The sequence below is a fragment of the Odocoileus virginianus genome, unplaced genomic scaffold (assembly GCF_023699985.2).
Source record: "Odocoileus virginianus isolate 20LAN1187 ecotype Illinois unplaced genomic scaffold, Ovbor_1.2 Unplaced_Scaffold_2, whole genome shotgun sequence".
NCBI classification, from domain to species: Eukaryota; Metazoa; Chordata; class Mammalia; order Artiodactyla; family Cervidae; genus Odocoileus; species Odocoileus virginianus.
In genome coordinates, this window is record NW_027224264.1 from 5,654,754 (window position 1) to 5,672,076 (window position 17,323).

Consider the following 17,323-nt stretch of genomic DNA (forward strand, 5'->3'; position numbering starts at 1 on the left):
TTAAAGCATTCCAACACTTCCTTTTCTAGGTACATTTGGGCTTAGGGGAGAAAAAGAAAAATTAACAGATAACAGGTAAATAGATGACTTGGCTCCAATAAAATTATGATTTCTAATCTCAAAAGGTCTACAATGCTGTTAGGCAATCTTAACGTCTAGGTAACTCAGTTAACATTTTCCTTTTCTCTCATATATTTTTACCTCTCACACCTCCTTATTCAAGTTCCTAACCACATTCTCCTTTTGATTCTCACAAATTCTTACTGACCGCTATATTCTCCCCTCACGTCCAGCACCTTATAGTATAACAAGGACATATAAGACAGTCCCACATTTTCCACTAGGAACAACATCTGTTAAAACTTTGCTTCACTGAAAGTAAATGCTTACTTGAAGCAGATTTTGAACCTGGTATCGCTCCAACAAAGATCAGCTCATCATCATCTTCCTCCTTAGTTTCTACTTTCTTCTGCCATGGTTCCAACTCTTCTTCTTCACATTCCATAAAGAGCTCTGACATTTTGGATTTATCTAATTTTCAAAAAGAGAGAATCAAATTTTATTTTTCTAAATATTTTCTTGTAATCCATAGTATGATATTTAAGATGTACTTTACTAAGTCTAATAGCAATAATTGAACTGAAATTTTAAAGTCAGAAACGGTAACAAAAATATGAAACTCAGAACCCAATCTCTAAGATCTAAACTAGTAAAATTAAGCTAACTAGGAAGATAATGGGTGACAGTAGTTATTTAGTGGCTAATAAATTTTAGGAACAATCAAATCCAATCAAAGTGAGTTTTTAATTTTATCGCTAGAATATAATTATATTCACAAAAAGTGTACCTAACTCTTATCTGAAAAAAACCCCAGATACTTCTGTATTATAATAACAAAAGGGAGATAAACTGAGAATAAGTAGCAACAGGTGAGAGAGATACTAGGAAAACTGAACCAGATTCAGGGATACTAGGCACAGGGCAACACAGGGATGAAGTGCTAGAACAAAAATAGGATAATTAAGTGAAGCTTATTCCATCCCAATGCAGCATTTCTCACTTGAAGAAACTAAGTAAAGAACATACTGTGGGTACCACCTGTCTGTAAGTGCTGACCAATCACAAAGACCTACCAGGAAGCACCTTAAATGTCTCATTATTAAATATTGGACAGACACCGAATAAGCACCAGAAATATGATTAAAATCTCCAATGTGAAAGACCAAAGCAATAAAACAGGTCAAAGGACATTAAAACACAGGTAGTACTGAAGACAAAAAAATATTAGAGATTATAATCAGCATTTTAAAGATGTAAGACAGGAATGCTATAAAAATTAACATTCAGAGCTAAAAGATTAAAAACAAAAGAGCCAAAATTCAGTGAAGAAAAATAAATTGCCAAAATTGAGTAAATATCCCATGCCATGGGAAGAAAAATAAAGTGCCAAAATTGAGTAAATATCCCATGCCATTGGCGCACACACTCATGGTGCAGTGCTAAATTGCTTCAGTCATGTCCGACTCTTTGTGACCCTATGGACAGTAGCCTGCCAGGTTCCTCTGTCCCAGGGATGCTCCCGCCAAGAATACTGGAGGGGGTTGCCTTGCCCTCCTCCAGGGTATCTCTCCAGCGGCTCCCACAGTGTAGGTGGATTCTTCACTGCTGAGCCACCCGGGAAGCCCCAAATAGCCCATAAGGGGAACTAAATGACAAAAAAATATACCTATACCTATAAATAGATATAAATACCTACACCTATACCTAAAAATATACCTATATAGAGAAGAAAAATTTGTGATAAATCAGTTTCAAAACTACAACTCACCTAAAAGAAGTCCCAGGAAAAAAAAAGAAAGAAAAAGGACAGGAAATAAAATAAAAGGAAAAATACAAGAAAAAATTCCCAGTTCTAAAGGACATAAATTCTCCAGATAAAAGGACCCACTAGCACCTACCACAATAATCAAGAAAAAACCTACAGTAGATGGACAAATCATGAAATTTCAAAATACTGGAGATAAACAGAATATCCTAAGATCTGAGAGAAGAAAGTTAGAAAAATGATTTTTAAAATCTTAAGTGAAAATAATTTTTTCAATTTAGCATTCTATACCCAGACAATTTTTGTCAAGCATAAAATTATATACTTTCATCAAGAATTTTAAAAAAAGAAAGAATAAAGATTAGCAACGAGGAGTTGCTCCACTCCGTACCGGCAGGAAGCGACATATTGGTGTCTCAGGTCTTGCTGACGCAGCACGAGATTCCCGTGATGAACCTGTTGGACAGCAAGGTCAACTACTTCAGCCCATCACTGTCTGTGTGGAACCTGGTCTCTGAAAAATAGGACTCACTGGGCCAGTGCGCAGACTTCAGGAGCTGCCTACCGGCCCAGGACGCCATGATGTGCCCGTTAGCCACAGGCCATGATGTGCCCGTTAGCCACAGGCCACAGGTCAGGGCCGTGCCTCCACCTGCTGGGGAATCAGGCGGCCTAGCTCTTCTCCGTGCCTTACACGGGGCTACAACAAACCACCCTAGTTTACCTGGACAGTCAGGTCGCAGCAGCGCTAATCCTCCGCTCCAGCCTTGAGTACCGCCACTGGCTCCGCTACGCACAATATGTCCTCTCACACGGTAACGCCTCTACACGACGTTCCGCTCTCGCACGGGACGTTCTCTCTCGCGGTATTTCTACTCTCGCGGTACCCCTCCCCCCACCTCGAGGCACCCACTCTCTTGCTATAGCACCACTGGCCTCTCTTGTGGTACCCACCTCTCTTGCAATACACCCCTCTTTTGTGGTACCGCCCCTGGCTCCGCTATGCACGGTATGTCCTCTCACACGGTAACGCCTCTACACGTCGTTCGCGCTCTCGCACGTGGCGTTCCCTCTCGCGGTATTTCCACTCTCGCGGTACTTTCACTCTCGCGGTACCCCTCCCCCACCTCGAGGCACCCACTCTCTTGCTATAGCACCACTGGCCTATGTGCAGGATGTCCTCTCACCCAGTACTGCCTCTACACGCGGTACCCGCTCTTGCGTGGTACGTCCTCTCTTGCGGTACCCACCTCTCTTGCAGTACACCTCTCTTTTGTGGTACCGCCCCTGGCTCCGCTATGCACGGTATGTCCTCTCATACGGTACCGCCTCTACACGTCGTTCGTGCTCTCGCACGTGGCGTTCCCTCTCGCGGTATTTCCACTCTCGCGGTACTTCCACTCTCGCGGTACTTTCACTCTCGCGGTACCCCTCCCCCACCTCGAGGCACCCACTCTCTTGCTATAGCACCACTGGCCTATGCGCAGGATGTCCTCTCACCCAGTACTGCCTCTACATGCGCTACCCGCTCTTGCGTGGTACGTCCTCTCTTGCGGTACCCACCTCTCTTGCAGTACACCTCTCTTTTGTGGTACCGCCCCTGGCTCCGCTATGCACGGTATGTCCTCTCATACAGTACCGCCTCTACACGTCGTTCGCGCTCTCGCACGTGGCGTTCCCTCTCGCGGTACTTCCACTCTCGCGGTACTTTCACTCTCGCGGTACCCCTCCCCCACCTCGAGGCACCCACTCTCTTGCTATAGCACCACTGGCCTATGCGCAGGATGTCCTCTCACCCAGTACTGCCTCTACACGCGGTACCCGCTCTTGCGTGGTACGTCCTCTCTTGCGGTACCCACCTCTCTTGCAGTACACCTCTCTTTTGTGGTACCGCCCCTGGCTCCGCTATGCACGGTATGTCCTCTCATACAGTACCGCCTCTACACGTCGTTCGCGCTCTCGCACGTGGCGTTCCCTCTCGCGGTACTTCCACTCTCGCGGTACTTTCACTCTCGCGGTACCCCTCCCCCACCTCGAGGCACCCACTCTCTTGCTATAGCACCACTGGCCTATGCGCAGGATGTCCTCTCACCCAGTACTGCCTCTACACGCGGTACCCGCTCTTGCGTGGTACGTCCTCTCTTGCGGTACCCACCTCTCTTGCAGTACACCTCTCTTTTGTGGTACCGCCCCTGGCTCCGCTATGCACGGTATGTCCTCTCATACAGTACCGCCTCTACACGTCGTTCGCGCTCTCGCACGTGGCGTTCCCTCTCGCGGTACTTCCACTCTCGCGGTACTTTCACTCTCGCGGTACCCCTCCCCCACCTCGAGGCACCCACTCTCTTGCTATAGCACCACTGGCCTATGCGCAGGATGTCCTCTCACCCAGTACTGCCTCTACACGCGGTACCCGCTCTTGCGTGGTACGTCCTCTCTTGCGGTACCCACCTCTCTTGCAGTACACCTCTCTTTTGTGGTACTGCCCCTGGCTCCGCTATGCACGGTATGTCCTCTCATACGGTACCGCCTCTACACGTCGTTCGCGCTCTCGCACGTGGCGTTCCCTCTCGCGGTATTTCCACTCTCGTGGTACTTCCACTCTCGCGGTACCTCTCCCCCCACTCGCGGTACCCCCTCTCTTGCGATAGCACCACTGGCCTAGGCGCAGTTATGTCCTCTCACCCAGTACTGCCTCTACACGTGGTACCCACTCTCGCTCGGTACGTCCTCTCTTGCGGTACCCACCTCTCTTGCAGTACACCCCTCTTTTGCGGCTCCGCCACTGGCTACGCTATGCACTGTATGTCCTCTCATATAGTACCTCCTGTCCACGTGGTACCTGCTCTCGCACAGTACGTCCTCGCACGCACGGTATGTCCTCTCGTGCATGCGGTATGTCTTCTCGCACGGTACATCCTCTCGCACGGTACGTCCTCTCACAGTATCTCCTCTCTCATGCTACCCCGTCTTTCGCGGTACCTCCTCTCAGGCGCATTACCTCGTGAACAAAGGGTTTGACTACCAACTCCCGGAAATAGTGCAAGGACTTACTGGGGCTGGATCACACTTCCACTGAAGTCAGTGGGAGTCCACAGAACTTCAGCTTCCAGCACCTGTTCACTGAGTGCCAGGAGCTCAACCTCCTTACAGACAAGTAGCCTGCTCCCCACTTCCCCCACACACAGAGGGCAGGGCTGCACTGGCCACTGATGCCACAGGAGGTGAGCTGTCCTGCACAGAGCCTCTGTCCTAGGCAGCTCTGCCCACAAGTCTTCCCTCTTTCCAGGGCTTGGAGTGGGGTTGGGTCCCTGCCCTGCTGCCCCCAGACCAGTGATGCATGCCCAGGCCTGCTATCTCCAGCACGGCCCCAGGCAGACCCAGCCCAGACACCATCAGGGGTGCCAGGCTGCTTCACCTATGATGAAACAGCCATTTGTGAAGAAAAATACCCAAGACATTAGCGGATTATATAGACAAACCTGAGACCTATGTAAAAGGAAAGCCTATTCCAGCACACAGGCTATTTTTGTACTAGAATTTGTTAACTTGTAATACGGTCAATAATCAGGATTTCCTTATATAATCAGGATTTCCTTATAAGTCACTCGGACATTGGGCTTCCCTGGTGGCTCAGATGCTAAAGAATCTGCCTGCAATGTGGGAGACCTGGGTTCAATCCCTGGGTTGGGAAGATCCCCTGGAGGAGGGCATGGCAACCCACTCCAGTATTCTTGCCTGGAGAATCCTCATGGACAGAGGAGCCTGGTGGGCTACAGTCCATGGGGTCGTGAAGAGTCAGACATGACTGAGCAACTAAACACAGCACTTGGACATTGGTCACTTGTAAGAAATTTAAACTCTAATTATGACAGCTTCATTGAAAAATAACTGTACTGAAATTAACTTGTCTATCTTCATTTGGTTTTAGTTTTTAGGTGTAAAAAGAGACTGTTTTGGGGGGGATGGGGCAGAGGGTGGGTGATTTCTTTAGTAAGTATAAAATAAATGGACATGCATTAGATAGCAAAAAAAAGGAATAAAGGCCAGCAACACCACACAAAATTTACCTCCCATTCACCCTTATTTTCTTAGGAAGACCATATCAAAATATGAGACTTAAGGAGAAAGAAAATGGAATGCAGAAAACATAACATCCAACATAATACAAAGACAAAAGAAAGTCCCAGGGCAATAGCTTTTTCAAGTCTAGAGAGCATCCTGCCAGAATAGAATTGAACATTACTCCCAGGAGGAATGTCTCTAGGAGACCAAACACATGCATGTGTGCATGCGTGTGCGCACGCGTGCATGCACACAAACACACAATCAAACTGTTAGATTATCTGACAAATTTTACCATGTAGAAAATCAAGTTAAGAGGTGACAGAAGGGTTTGAGAGGACTTGGCTATAGATTCTAGTAAAACTTAGTGAATTTTAAAAACCAAAAAATTTATTTAATTTGCTAGATACATCAGAAAACAATGTTTGTTATGTGGTCATCACAATAAAAACATCAAATATGACTTAACTAGAAATTGAGAAATAACTACATTGGGAGATGCTTAGGGGGTGGTTAAGTGTAAGAAAATTAAAATCCTGCTATTCCTTGAAGGAAATCATTAGATAATGGCAAAAACTGATGATTCAAGAGACAGCAGTATTTTAAAATTTTAGAAACATGGAAGTAATTACTTCTAAGAACTAAACTATTGAAAGTGGATGTTGTGAGAAAAAAAACAGGGAGTACAGAGGCCCAGTATGCACACCTCCTTTATTGCTTGCTCTCTCACTCTTAGCTAGATATATGGAGTGGGTTGTGGATGGGGTGACAACTTTGAAAAAATAAAAACAAACTAATAACACTCCAGGGTTCTGACTTAGATGATGATATCCTTTTTTTAAAATTAGATAATGCTATTTAAAATTTATATTTTATTTATTTTCATTTATTTTTTAATCTAATTGATTTTATTTATTTGGCTGCACTGGGCCTTCATTGTTACACATGGGCTTTCTCTAGTTGTGGTGAGCGGGCTTCTCATTTGTGGTGGCTTCATTTGTGGCAGAGCATGGGCTCTAGAGGGCCCATGTTTGGCCCAACAGCTTGGGCGAGCCAGCTTAGCTGTCCCCATTTTCCTGGACCAGGGATCGAACCTGTGTCCCCTGTTGGCAAGTGGACTCTAACTACTGGACCACCAGGGAAGTCCCTCACTGTTTCTTTTTTTTAATTTATTTATTTTTAATTGAAGGATAATTGCTTTACAATATTGGTTTCTTTTCTGCCATATATCACCGTACATGTCTAACTCCAAAGTAAGCTCCTTTGAGAGTAGAGAACATAGTTTCTTCTCCCTTTACATTTCCTCCTATACACAGCAGTCTATTGGATATGCAGTAAGCACTTAACTGGCAATATAAGGTAATTGGTAATTGGTAATATAAGGTAATATGGTAATATAAGGGCTAAGAAACTAGGCAAAGTCAGGGAATGCCAAATTAAAAAAAATGAGAGACCCATGTATACTGATAACAAAAAAATTATATCTGTGTTAATACCATGGTCTTAATATGTAGATACATAGGTCTTTCATATTCTTATTAACTGGGTTCTGACACTATCACTATATTCAAGATAGACTGCTGAGTAAAAAATTTTAAGGGCACATAATAGTATCTATAATATGATCTTATTTGGTAATAATTTATATTTTTGTCTACACATAGAAAAAAGTTTGTGATTATGTATACCAAACATATAGTTAACTCTGGAGATGAGGAAGAAACACCTCATTTCTATTTTACTGACATTTTTATTGTATGTAGTTCTTTTTTTATATAGTATTACTACAATCCTGGAAGAAGAAATGGCAACCCACTCCAGTATTCTTGTCTGGAGAATCCCATGGACAGAGGAGCCTGGAAGGCTACAGTCCGTGGGGTCGCAAAGAGTCGGACACAACTTAGTAACTACACAGATTACTACAATAAATTTAAGAGTTTTTTTGTGTTTTTTTTCAATATGCCCACCTCTGTCTCTCGCACATTTTCTTATGAAGCAAGGTTATCAATACAAGAACCAAGTAGACTAGTATCACTTGTAGCAGCAATACTTACTTTTTGGTTGAAAAGAGGTGTTGTCGTCCATCAAGTTGCAGAGTCACCTAAGCACTAACACATGACATCAATCAATTTCATGAGTCACTTTAAGTAACACCAAATATATTGAAACATGATATTTGGGTTTCAAAAATCATTGGGTCTAATTTCAATTTCCAGAAACTCACCATGTGACTCCAGACAAGGTAGCAAGTTAGGTCTTAGTTTTCTGCCCTATAAAAGTAAAGATACTTACTATTAGGGTGGATTTGTTAAATTAAATGCTCACACATTAAATATTCTTCTCTATAAACAGTTTACCTTTTGAGTTTGAGATATACATACTACTCACTTTCCATAACTGGTTCATTCCTGAATGAAAAATTTTTAAATAAAATCCTGAATATAAATAGCATTTATAACTTGAAGAAATCTGATAAATTATTTAATTACAAATAATTTTTGAAAGGCATCCTATAAAAATGAGTAATGACCCTGTAATACATGTTTTAGTAAATTTGAGTTTGAAATGCTAAGTAACATTAATTTTTAACTGTTATTCTTCACATTTCAGAAATATTATTTTTAAAATGCATTCAAAGGAAATTTTTAGGCTTTTTTTTGGTCTCTTACCAATGTTGACTGAAAGGAACAGAAAATTAGTTGGACACATTTTATCATAGATTAATTCATTAAAAAATTACTCATTTCCTTCTGCACTCAATGTAATGTGCTCAATTCTAGGGGAAAAATTGATAGATAAATCATAGTACTTACTTTCACAAGTTTATGATCTAATGTTTATGTTTCTTTGGGCTTTATAAAACATTTAAACATTTTCAAAAAACATTTAAATTGCTTTTTTAAAACAATAACTTCTGTTCTGAATTCTCATGCACATATCATATTTTTTTTACATAAAGATAAGTATGCTTAAAAAACTTCAGCTATTTAAAAAAGTTAAAACTTAAACATCAATAATCTGAAGTATTTAGATAAACAGCTAACTGATTATCCTCAGACTAGCAAAAGCAAGCTTTCTTGCTTCTTCCAATTCCAAATCATTTCCTTTAATCATTAGATCAAAGGAAAAAAAAAAACTTAACTCCAGAAGAAGTTACTGGTAGAAATGTCTGAATTACCATTATAAAATTCTCTAGTGAATTCTGTACTTAAATGTCCCTAGTTCTGAGGTGTGGCTATTGAAACCTCTGAACTGAATTATTTGAATAGTTATTGCTTATCCCTAAACTAGAGTTAAGGTTAATGCATATGTCAAGTACATAGATTCATGACAATTCTTGCTCAGCATTAAGGACCTACTGCTATGAAGAATGGAAAGTATTTTTTTAGAGTCACCACTGTACAGCCTTTGAAATTCATATAGAACCCTTTTATTAAATGATCATAAACAATATTGTTTGGTACAAAAGGCCTACATTAGTACTACATGTACACGTAGTCTATATAAACAAGTCATATCTACTGCCTATGACTACAGAGATAGCTTTTGAGGCCAATAGTAAGCCACCGAGGAGCCTCAATCAGTGCATTCATAAACACTCTCAGCTGCCACTAGAATCATAACTTTAAAGCTACATTACCCAATAAAGCAGTTAAGCTTCCCCAAAATGATGACCACAAAAAACTCTCAGATCATCACTTCAGAGCTTTGGTGGCAAGGCAAAGAATTCTATGAGAAATTAAGTCATTTGTTAGAGAAATGGAATATCTAGCAAAATATGTAAGGAGTATCTTAGCATTCCTATAATAGCAACTCCAAAGGGTCTCCACGTTCTGCAACTCGGAGTTGACACCAAAATAAGCAGAAGAGAACTCTCCACCTCAGCTACTGACTCAGGTAGGGATACTATGCCCTCTTGGAGCATAATCCATTCATGCTTTGGAGACTGCATGTATAAATAATTATAATTTATATATATATATATATGTATATATATATCTTGTTTCAGCTCTTATACCTCTAAAATTCAGCTATCTTTTAAGAGTTAATTCTACAAAAATTTAAAAAATCTGTGGATTAAAAGAATTACAATAGTAAATTGTTTGTTATGTGCATTTTACAAGATGAAATACTTGAAAATATCAAGATGCCATTTCACACTCACTAGGATGGTTTGAACTAAAAAGAATAGATTAATAACAAGTGTTGGCCAGCATATGGAGAAACTGGAACCTTCATATACTGCTGGTAAGAATATAAAATGATGCAGACACTGTGGAAAACACTTCGGCAGTCACAAACTTGGACTTCAAATTAACACTTGTTCTTGTTTCCTTAGCTAAGTCATGTCCAACTCTTTGCGACCCCATGGACTGCAGCACACCAGGCTTCCCTGTCCTTCACTATCTCCCGGAGTTTGCTCAAATTCATAGTCCACTGAGTCAGTGATGCTATCTAACCATCTCATCCTCTGCTGCCCTCTTCTCCTTTTTCCCCCTAAACAGTATGAAAAGGCAAAAAGTTAACACATAACCCAGCAATTCCACTTCCGGCAAGAGAGAATTGAACACGTTTGTCCACACAAAAACATGTAGATGAACATTCATAGCAGTACTATTGATAATAGCAAAAAAGTGAACAATACAAATGCTTGATTAATGGAGAAACAAAATGTGATATGCCTATACAAGGGAATAATATGGTCATAGAAAGAATGAAGTACTGGTACATACTACAAAATGGATGGATGAATCTTGAGATTACACTAACTGAAAGAAGCTAGTGAGACTACATACTGTATGATTTCATTCATATGAAATCTCCAGAAATGGCAAATTCATAAAAAACAGAAAATAGAGTAGTGGTTGCTTACAGCTGGGAGGACTGGGGAGTAAATGAGTGACTCCTAATGGATATAAGGTTTCTTCACAAGGTGATGAAAATGTTTTAAATTTGATTGTGGTGATAATTGCACAGCACTGTGAATGTACTAAAATCATTGAATTGTACACTTCAAATGGGTGAATTGTACATTATGTGAATTATAGCTGAATAAAGCTGTTAGGCATATAATAAGCTGATAGGATATAAGCCTGGTGGTGATGGAAAAAGACTACATGGAGAAAGACTACCTAAGAAAGACACAAACAAAGAATAGCAAAGCCATAAGATTACAGAGTAGAGAAAAAGAAGGTAGAACAGGGAGACATTCAAGTTCTGATGTGACACGTGTATATATTGCAAAATGATCACCAGAGTAAGTCTAATTAACATCTATCACTACAGTTGTTGTGAGTGTGTGTGTGTGATGAGGTCTTTTAAGGGCTACTCTCTTGCAGTGGCGTGTGTGCTCAGTTGTGTCTGATTCTTTTCAACCCCATGGACTGTAGCCCACCAGGCTCCTCTGTCCACAGAATTTTCCAGGCAAGAATACAGGAAATGGGTTGCCACTTCCTACTCCAAGGGATCTTCTCCACCCACTGATTGAACCTGCATCTCCTGACTTGGCAGGTGGATTCTTTTACCACTGGGAAGCCCCCTGCTCTCTTAGCAACTTTCAAATACCCAGCACAGTCTTATTAATTATAGTCACACCATACTATATTACATCCCCAGGACTTATTCTGTAATTAGAAGTTTGTACCTTTTGACCACCTTCACCCAATTTTGTCCTCCCCTCCCCCAATCTGTGTTCTGTATCTATGAAGTGTGTGTATGTTGTAAAGATTCCACACACAAGGGAGATCACAAGTTATTTGTCTTTCTTTGACTTAGCATAATGCCCTAAAGGTCCATTCATGTTGTTGCAAATGGCAGGATTTCCTTCATTTTAATAGCTGAATAATATTCCATGGAATAATGTGGAATAATATTCCATATTTTCTCCATTCAACGAAAGATGGACACTTAGATTTTTCCATGTCTTGGTTATTACAATAATAACATTATAATAATGCTGCAGTGAACATGGGGGTGGAGATATCTTTTTTTTTTCCATTTATTTTTATTAGTTGGAGGCTAATTACTTTACAATATTGTAGTGGTTTTTGTCATACATTGACATGAATTAGTCATGGATTTACATGTATTCCCCATCCCGATCCCCCCTCCCACCTCCCTCTCCACCCGATCCCTTTGGCTCTTCCCAGGGAGATATCTTTTTGAGTTAGTGTTTTTGTGTTCTCTGGGTAAACACTCAGAAGTTGAATTGTTTTATTATATCAGTACTCATGTTTTTGTCTATATTTACTACTTCATTGTCATCAAGTACTATTACTTTTACTGCTGGTACCTAATAAAAGAACAGAGAGAAACAATATCTAAATGATGTATTTGTACTAAATAAAGGGAAAAATAACAGTTTATACAGAGAAATGAAGGTACTGAAAAAGTTTAAATAGAAAATTCTTGCTACTACCTAGATAGATATGAATTATGGGTGTGAAAAACTCAACTGAAGTAGTTAGTGACTTTGTTTCATCAAAGTGTATTAGTGCTGTAAGGTTGATTTGAATAGTATTGATTTTGCAGTCCTGATTATTTTATGACTGTACAAGCATTCTAAGAATATTTAACTGTTTTAAGTAAGAGGGTGTCTGTGAAAATGTTTTCCTTATAATAGGACTTTATTGGTACTGCACTCAAATCCAAGAAACACTGTATCATACCGTGCTTTATTAGACAACTTCACTGGCACCTAAGAACAATTCAAACTCTCAAACCAGGTCTTGGGAACAAATCATATATAATTTAGAAGAAAAACACAGACTCATCATATTGTCTTTGTCTAAGAAGTTTTTATACTGTGGAAATTATTTTTTGAAAGCCTGAACACAGGTATATTTTGAGTCTATGCACGTTTTGAGCAGATCTTTAATAATTTTACTATTTCTTCCCTAATTTAAGTTTTCAACTTTTGTCTCAATTGACTTTCATAATTCATCTATATGTAGAAAACAACTACTTGACATTAAGATTTAAAATCATTAGCACAATATTTTGCAAAGCTTGTCTGTATTTTAAAACATTTTAACATTAGCTTTTGAGATGGACCACCATTCTAATAAAATATACTTTCTGCAAAGCAATTTTTATATCATATTCAGAGTAAAGATTTTATCTATAAGGAAATGCTTTTATTGCAATTCACATGTAAAAGATACAACTTGGAGAAAAGACTAGTGCATAGTGGACCTTTCAAAGCCAAATTATATAACAAATACTTAAATGAAGTTTCATAAGATATTCTATAATCACTAATTTCTAAAGTAACCTCAGGAAGTATATATTGTTAATTCACATTTTATAGGAGTAAAACTAAACCACTAGGGAAAATATCAAGTAAAGATATGGAGCACAATTATGGGAACACTAGACATAGGAGCAGAACAACTGAGAGGGAATTTGAAGTCTACCACTTTCTGGTTGCCAAACCTATAGGATATTTAATTGGTCTCTTTGAACTTAGTTTTTCTATCTGTAAAATGAAAACAGTAATACCTTCCTTGCAGCACTACTGGAAGATTAAATAAAGTACATGAAAAATTATTATACAGTAATTTGCCTTATTTTGCTCATTTCCTTCTTTACTAAAAGTCATAGAAGTTGGTGAATATAAGCACTAAAAAGAAACAAAAATTCTAGTTCATGTATAGAACTGTTAAAATAGTGTCACAAATAAAGAACACCAGATTAGTAGTTCTCAAACTTTTTATCTCAGGCCCACTCTTCATTCTTAAATCTTGCTGATGACTCCAATGAGCTTTTTGTTTATGTGGATTATATCTATTTATGCTTACCATATTAGAAATTGAAACTGAGGAAAAAATTAAATATATATTAACTTATTTAAAGTAATAAAAAGCCTATCACATGCCCATGTACTTTTAATTAAAATAACTATTTTCAAAAGCAAAAATCTAATAAGAATGACACTGATTTACATTTTGGCAAATGTTTAGGATCTGTCCTAATAAAAAGACAATTGGATACTTTTAGCAATTTCTGAAATGTATTTTTTGTTTTTCAAAGAACATACAAAGGAGTACACTATGTCTTATTAATACTTATCTAATAAAACTGGTTTCACTATTTTTTATCCTTATGCAATTATTTCTAAAATGACTTAAAATACAAAAGATGAAAGAAAAGTAGTCCATTGGACCCAGATGGTATGTAGGGATGGCTACTTTTCTTGATATATGGTTATTAAAAACACTTCTTAAAAGAAAACTGCTTTGCAAGGAATGAATTAAAAAGGCCTAGATACACTTTTGATACAAATCATGGAGAAAACCAAGTCCTTCTTAAGTCACTATTTAAAACAACCTGACTGAAAATCATGTATATTTTGAGTCCTTCTCTGAAGCAAAAAGAAAATTGTTCAGGGTTACATATTTAGTGAATATGTGAAATACTTCTGACCTTCAAAAAAACACTTTTGAAATAAAACATTTTCAATATAAATATCCAATAAATATCTTATCTGTCACTAAAACTATGGGCTATTTTCTATTTACAAAAATTGCTAATCATTTAGGTATTTTCCCTGTATAATAAGAACAACAGAAATATTTCGGTATGGTTCTAAATGTCCTCTTGAATAAAGAAAACAAATTGAAGAGAAGAGGAGGTACAGAAATATATATCCATTCCCCTTACTTTTTCCACTAAAAGAGCTGTTGCCAAGGAGTAAAACCCTAGGCTGAAAAAATTAGATTGGACTAGAAAACTGAACTGATGAAAATGGGTTGAAGAGAAGCTGAAATCTGGACCCCTTCAACATAGAACTTTTTTCAAATTTTCAACATACTTGGAAATAATATTATTTTAATACTAAAAAGTTGAAAAGATATGAATTCTTTTGTAAAAATTTTTACTTAAGTATAGCTTATTTACAATGTTGTTTTGATATGAAGTCTTAAATATTTTAAATATAAAGGAAAAGAAAATGGAAAAATGCTACCTATATGTTTTAGGTGAGTCTACTTGCTTTTCCTCCTTAACCACTTCACTCTCACAAAAAGTGGATCATAATATAGTGGACTGAGCATTGGCTAAGGAGTCATTAGACCTAGATTCAAGAATTAGTTCTATCACTCTTAACCGCAGGACTAAGGGTAAAATCTCCTTGAGGTTGTTTCCTCAACTTCAAAACAGTTCTATTAACACCCCACAGCCAACCTCAAAAGAGGTGATAGCAATGAAATGTATAAATGCAAGATACAAACTGTAGTGGGATTTGTACCCATGTTAACACATCAAGGGCACATAGCCTTAATTTTATAAGCAAATGGGTGTCTTCATAGGCTTAGTAAAGTTTCTGCTTAAGGAAACAGTTTGAATTTTCACTGTAACCCCCCAAAGCAGGACACATCACAAATGCCAAGACGAGAATTTTGTGGTTAAAACTCTACTTCTCGGTTTTAATTTTATGTTTAATGGCACTAAAAGACATTAAAAATCACTATTCAAACCTGAAAATAATAAAAGCAAAATTTAAGCTCACAGATTAAAAAAAAAAACCTAAAAAATCCTTGCAAACAAAGAGAACTCCTTGGATGTAGAAGCAGCTAGTTCACTTGACACTTTCTTCTCCGATCTCTCCTTTCAAAATAGCATTAAAACTTGAGATAAGTTAAGAGGAACTCCCTCCGTGTCTACAGAAAGATAAAACCTCAGAATGAGATAATTTTTTCCGTCTCATTAAGTAAAACCTGCAACGATCACAGTTAAAAAATTGTGTCTCTTAACTCCACGTTTCTCCTCAGGGCTCTTCTCTAGACAATAACGGAATGGAGCGCGATTTCTACGACGGAGGAGAGAGGTTCCTTTGGCAAGAACAAGGGTGTAAGCACTGAATGACCAGTAACCTGGGTGGGGGAGTCAGCACAGAAAGGAAGGGCCCAAGGGGGCCAGGAGCCAGAAAGTTCGGGACCCTCTCTCCCCTCTATTCCCAAGACTGAAGAGCCTAGAGGGTGGGCGGGTCTCGCCAAACATCGGCATCATATGTACAAAAGACCAAAGGGAGTTGCCTCCAGAAAGAAAAGCCAAAACCAGTCTGGGACAGACCGACACTTAGGCCCCCGAGGGTGAGGAGGGAGCAGCAGCAACCCGCGCGGCTCCGACCTGAGGGTGGCCAAACGCTGTCCGCCTGAGGGTGGCCAAACGCTGCCGCCAAGCAACTACCTTTCTGAGATGCCTCCCCCGCCGGGCTGGCGCAAGATGGTGGCCCACCCGCCACCGCGCCAAGTCCGTCCCCTCTCCCGCACCCTGGGCCATCCTGGAGACCTATGCCAGCATCCAGACCCTCGACCCAGTCCTCACAGCCGGGCCACCTCAACTGCCCTCGGAGCAAAGTGGCCACAGCCTCGCGGGAGAGCCCCTGCCTGCTTCCGCGCGGCGCAGGCGGGGGACACTTACCGCGAGCGGGGCAGGTCAGCCTGACTGGGACTCGGAGGAGGAGAAAGAGGTGGAGGGAAGGGAGGAGCGCTAAAACATTAGGCGGCGACTGCAGCCACAGCGACGGCCCGCGGCGACTCTCAGAGCGGAATGAGTGCCTCAGAAGAGGGCAGAAGTATATAACTAAGCGCGCTGCCTCATGGGTAGACGCCAGCTTCTCCCCCCGCCCCCCAAACATCCGGGTTTCTTTTCTAATTGACCAGGGAGGGCGGGCGCAGACATGTGCAAGGCTTTACACGTTCTCGAAGTCAGCGGTCCGCTGCTTGTGGGTGGTGGGCTGTGGGTTACAAGCCGTGGGTCAGGGCGAGGGTCTGGGGCTGAAGCAGATCACCTCGGTCAGCCCACTGTCCAACCCGCGTTGCAAACCAGAAATCAGGGCTGTGCATCAAATTTGAGCAGGTGGAAACGTGAATTCTAGGTCTTCCCAGTGTGTAGGAGCTGGACGCTCCAGTTTGAAAAGTACTGTAACCAAGAGGTGAAGACATAAACCAAATGAGTAAGAGGAATAATTATTTAAATAATTGATTAATTTAACTAAATCTGTTTTTAAAATATGATTTTGGTTGCATCTGTCAGTTATTTCTAACTCTGCCATATAGATGTCTATGATAATTAAAATGTTAAGAAAAACACCTGCCAAGATTCTGCTTGCAGAAACATACTCTAAACAATATATAATAGTATAGAAAGTTTCTTCTCCCAATTTTCCTCATAAGGTCTATGGCACTAGTGGTCATCCTCACAAGAGTTACCAAGACATAAAACTTTGCCTCAATAGTTAAGGAACTATTATTCATGTAAGTTCAATTAGCCACTGAACTGTACCAATTCTTCTATTTGAGCAAATGTCTTCTTTCTCACCTATACTGCTCTTTGCTACTGGTTCTGATAATAAGCCTTACAAGGAAAGACAGAAAGTAATTAAAATAACCAGCATGAAAAGTTTAAAGTTCCAGAATTTTAAAGTATTCA

The 17,323-nt window shown here is 40.0% G+C and overlaps 1 protein-coding gene across 9 annotated transcripts in view; it reads right to left on the reverse strand.

The window, feature by feature from the left end:
• Positions 1-16,460, reverse strand: part of ZNF280C (zinc finger protein 280C) — a 61,355-nt gene extending 44,895 nt beyond the window's left edge. For 2 of the 9 annotated variants that reach the window (XR_011485925.1, XM_020889703.2), the window contains exons 1-4: positions 16,313-16,460; positions 8,115-8,160; positions 7,945-7,998; positions 391-531 (exon numbers count right to left, since the gene is read on the reverse strand). Coding sequence is in view for 8 of the 9 variants with exons in the window: in XM_020889703.2 (XP_020745362.2) it covers positions 391-531; positions 7,945-7,975 (172 nt within the window). In the remaining variant the exon portion in view is untranslated. Of the gene's footprint in view, positions 1-390; positions 532-2,216; positions 2,282-2,549; positions 2,663-2,779; positions 2,920-3,075; positions 3,314-7,944; positions 7,999-8,114; positions 8,161-16,312 lie in introns of those variants that run through there. The other 7 variants (XM_020889706.2, XM_020889705.2, XM_020889704.2 and 4 more) reach the window with 7 other exon arrangements.
• Positions 16,461-17,323: the final 863 nt, after the last annotated feature.